Source organism: Ursus arctos, unplaced genomic scaffold, assembly GCF_023065955.2.
Source record: "Ursus arctos isolate Adak ecotype North America unplaced genomic scaffold, UrsArc2.0 scaffold_4, whole genome shotgun sequence".
Taxonomy (NCBI): Eukaryota; Metazoa; Chordata; class Mammalia; order Carnivora; family Ursidae; genus Ursus; species Ursus arctos.
The window spans coordinates 1,245,066-1,247,632 of NW_026623056.1; the positions used below are offsets into that span (position 1 = coordinate 1,245,066).

At 37.2% G+C, this 2,567-nt stretch overlaps 1 protein-coding gene across 1 annotated transcript; it reads right to left on the bottom strand.

The window, feature by feature from the left end:
- Window positions 1-1,229: 1,229 nt before the first annotated feature.
- On the bottom strand, window positions 1,230-2,177 carry LOC113249634 (olfactory receptor 4K2). The gene has a single exon (XM_048215787.1). It carries the CDS (start codon window positions 2,175-2,177, stop codon window positions 1,230-1,232), a length of 948 nt encoding a protein of 315 aa, XP_048071744.1.
- Window positions 2,178-2,567: the final 390 nt, after the last annotated feature.

The following is a 2,567-nucleotide window of genomic DNA, read 5'->3' on the forward strand; positions in this document are numbered from 1 at the left end:
AGCTTGTGTACCTTAAAGCTAATTTTGAACCTTTTTAAAACTAAAGAAAACCCTACTTGTATAAAGAAATATACTTACTACATTGACAATGTATTACTAAGCACAGATTTCTTATTTTTGCAACCAAATATTAAAAGGGAAAAGTAATTTAACCAAACTGTAAATCAATGTAATACTTTAAAATGAAACCATCGGCTCCCCATAAATTGTTATCTTAATTTAATTCCAGTTTTAACTTCCCAGCCATATGCTGACATAGTACCTGCATGAAACAAAATGTAGTGCTTTGAAACTCATTTCACAATATTTTCTAATTTGCAGAATTATTCAGCCTCTGTATTCATAATACATTATCAAAAGTTGCCATGGCTGTATTTCTTTGCTTAGCTGGAAGTGAGTGGTGGAGATGCTTCAGCTTATAGCGTTTGCTTTGGACATCATCAGCATTCATAATGAAATATGTCTAGAGTTTTCTTCAATAGAAAAGATTACAAATTGTGTTAAATGTTAAGTAGGTATGATTCAGGGATAGTTGTAGGAAATCACTGCCTGTCAGAGGATACTCCTGTAGCAGTATAGAGTTTCTAAGGCTTATAGAAATCTTACTAATTTGCCATACTTTAGGGATAATTCTCTAAGTAACTCAGTGATTAGTTATTTTGTTTTATTTTTAGAGGGGGTGGGGAGAGCCAGGATGAGAGGGCATGTTAGGGAGAGGGAGAGAGATCCTAAGCACACTCCGTGCCGAGCATGAAGCCCAACACGGGTCTCCATCTCATGACCCTGAGATCATGACCTGAGCAGAAATCAAGAGTTGGATGCTTAACCACTTAACTGTCTGAGCCACCAAGGTGCCTCTCAGTGACAAATTGTGTATAAATGCTATTATCTTCTAGTTCCCCTTTAATTTGTACTTCCTCTTCACACCTTTTGTTTGTCTTTCCCAGTGAATAGGTTATTAGTATTGAATCTCCTACCTGGAACAGGGACTCTTGGCATTTAATAGTCTTTGCTTCTGGAAGAAATTGTTTCTGTCAATTTGCTTTTTTGAAATCTAACATGTATTTTAACCATATGAGAGTAATTTTAATATTTACAATTTGATTGCAATTTGGTTCAATTACAATTTGATGAAAACTCCAGAAATAAAAGTCTAGTCACAATGCTATGTACACAAAAACTGTAGCATATAATGCCTAGGAAGTTAAAACAAGAACTAGAATTTAAGACTAAAAATAAAGCAAAGGAGTTGTCTTGTTGGGATTTAGAAGCCTATTTCTCAGTTTGCTCATAGCTGCCTTCACTTCTTGATTCCTTAAGGTATAGATTGTTGGGTTCAGAATGGGAGTAAAGATGGTATACAACACAGACAGGATCTTATCTATAAGGAAACTGTTCAGTGGCCACATACAGATGAAGATGCAGGGCCCAAAGAACATGAAGACAACAACGAAATGAGCTGTGCAGGTAGAAAGAGCCTTAGATGATCCTTTTGAATGATGCTTGATAGTGACCAGGATAATAACATAAGAATTGAATAAAAGAATAAAGCAGGATAAGGCAATTATGCCACTAGTTGAGATCATAAAGAGGCCCAGAACATAAGTGTCCACACAGGCCAGCTGGAACACCACAGGAAGGTCACAGAAAAAGCTGTCTACTCCATTGGGACCACAGAATGGTAATGTGAGAGCAAATATGACCTGGCTCATCGAATGCATGACTCCTACCCCCCAGGAAGCCACCACGAGGGCAACACACATCCCAGGGCTTATGACTGAAGCATAGCGGAGAGGCTTGCATATCGCAACATACCTATCAAGGGACGTGGCCATAAGTAAAATAATTTCAGTGCCAGTAAAAAGGTGTAGAAAAAATATCTGGGTGATACAGCCATCAAAGGAGATGGTTTTGTGTCCAGTGAGGTAGTCTGTAATCATCTTAGGGGTGGCAAAGGAAGCAAGTGACATATCAATGATGGAAAGGTTGGTGAGCAGGAAATACATAGGCGAGTGCAGGTGAGAGTCGGCTATAACTGTGATGACTGTGAGGCTGTTACCAAGCATTGTTGCTACATAAAACAGTGAGAACACCATGAAGAAAAACAGCCGTAGTTCCCAGGAACTAGAGAGTCCCAGCAAAACAAATTCAGAAACAGACTTATTGGCCACATCCATTGTCCTGAAAACCTACCTATATCAAGGGGAAGAAAAAGAGAAAATATGATTCTATTTAAGCAAAAGGTACAAGAATCCACTTTCACAGACTTTGGTTCCTCTACGAAAACTTATCTTTACTATTCTTTCCATCTTCATTGGTATGTTGGTTTGAAAGATAATTATAGGATATTAGAGATCATAGCAAAATACCACTGAAGTCATAGGTGTTGAAATAACACTTTCTTTTTTGATATTAAATAGCAATCAAATTGAGATTATTATATAATCCAGAAGGCATATACTTATCTACATATTTGTCCATCTATTTATCTATATAATCTTAAAGATAATTAAGTAAGTACTGGCTCTGGGATGACAGTGTGTTAAACACACACACACACACACACA

Coding starts and splice junctions, on each gene's coding strand:
- LOC113249634 (XM_048215787.1), bottom strand. CDS start 2,177: ATGGATGTGGCCAATAAGTCTGTTTCTGAATTTGTTTTGCTGGGACTC.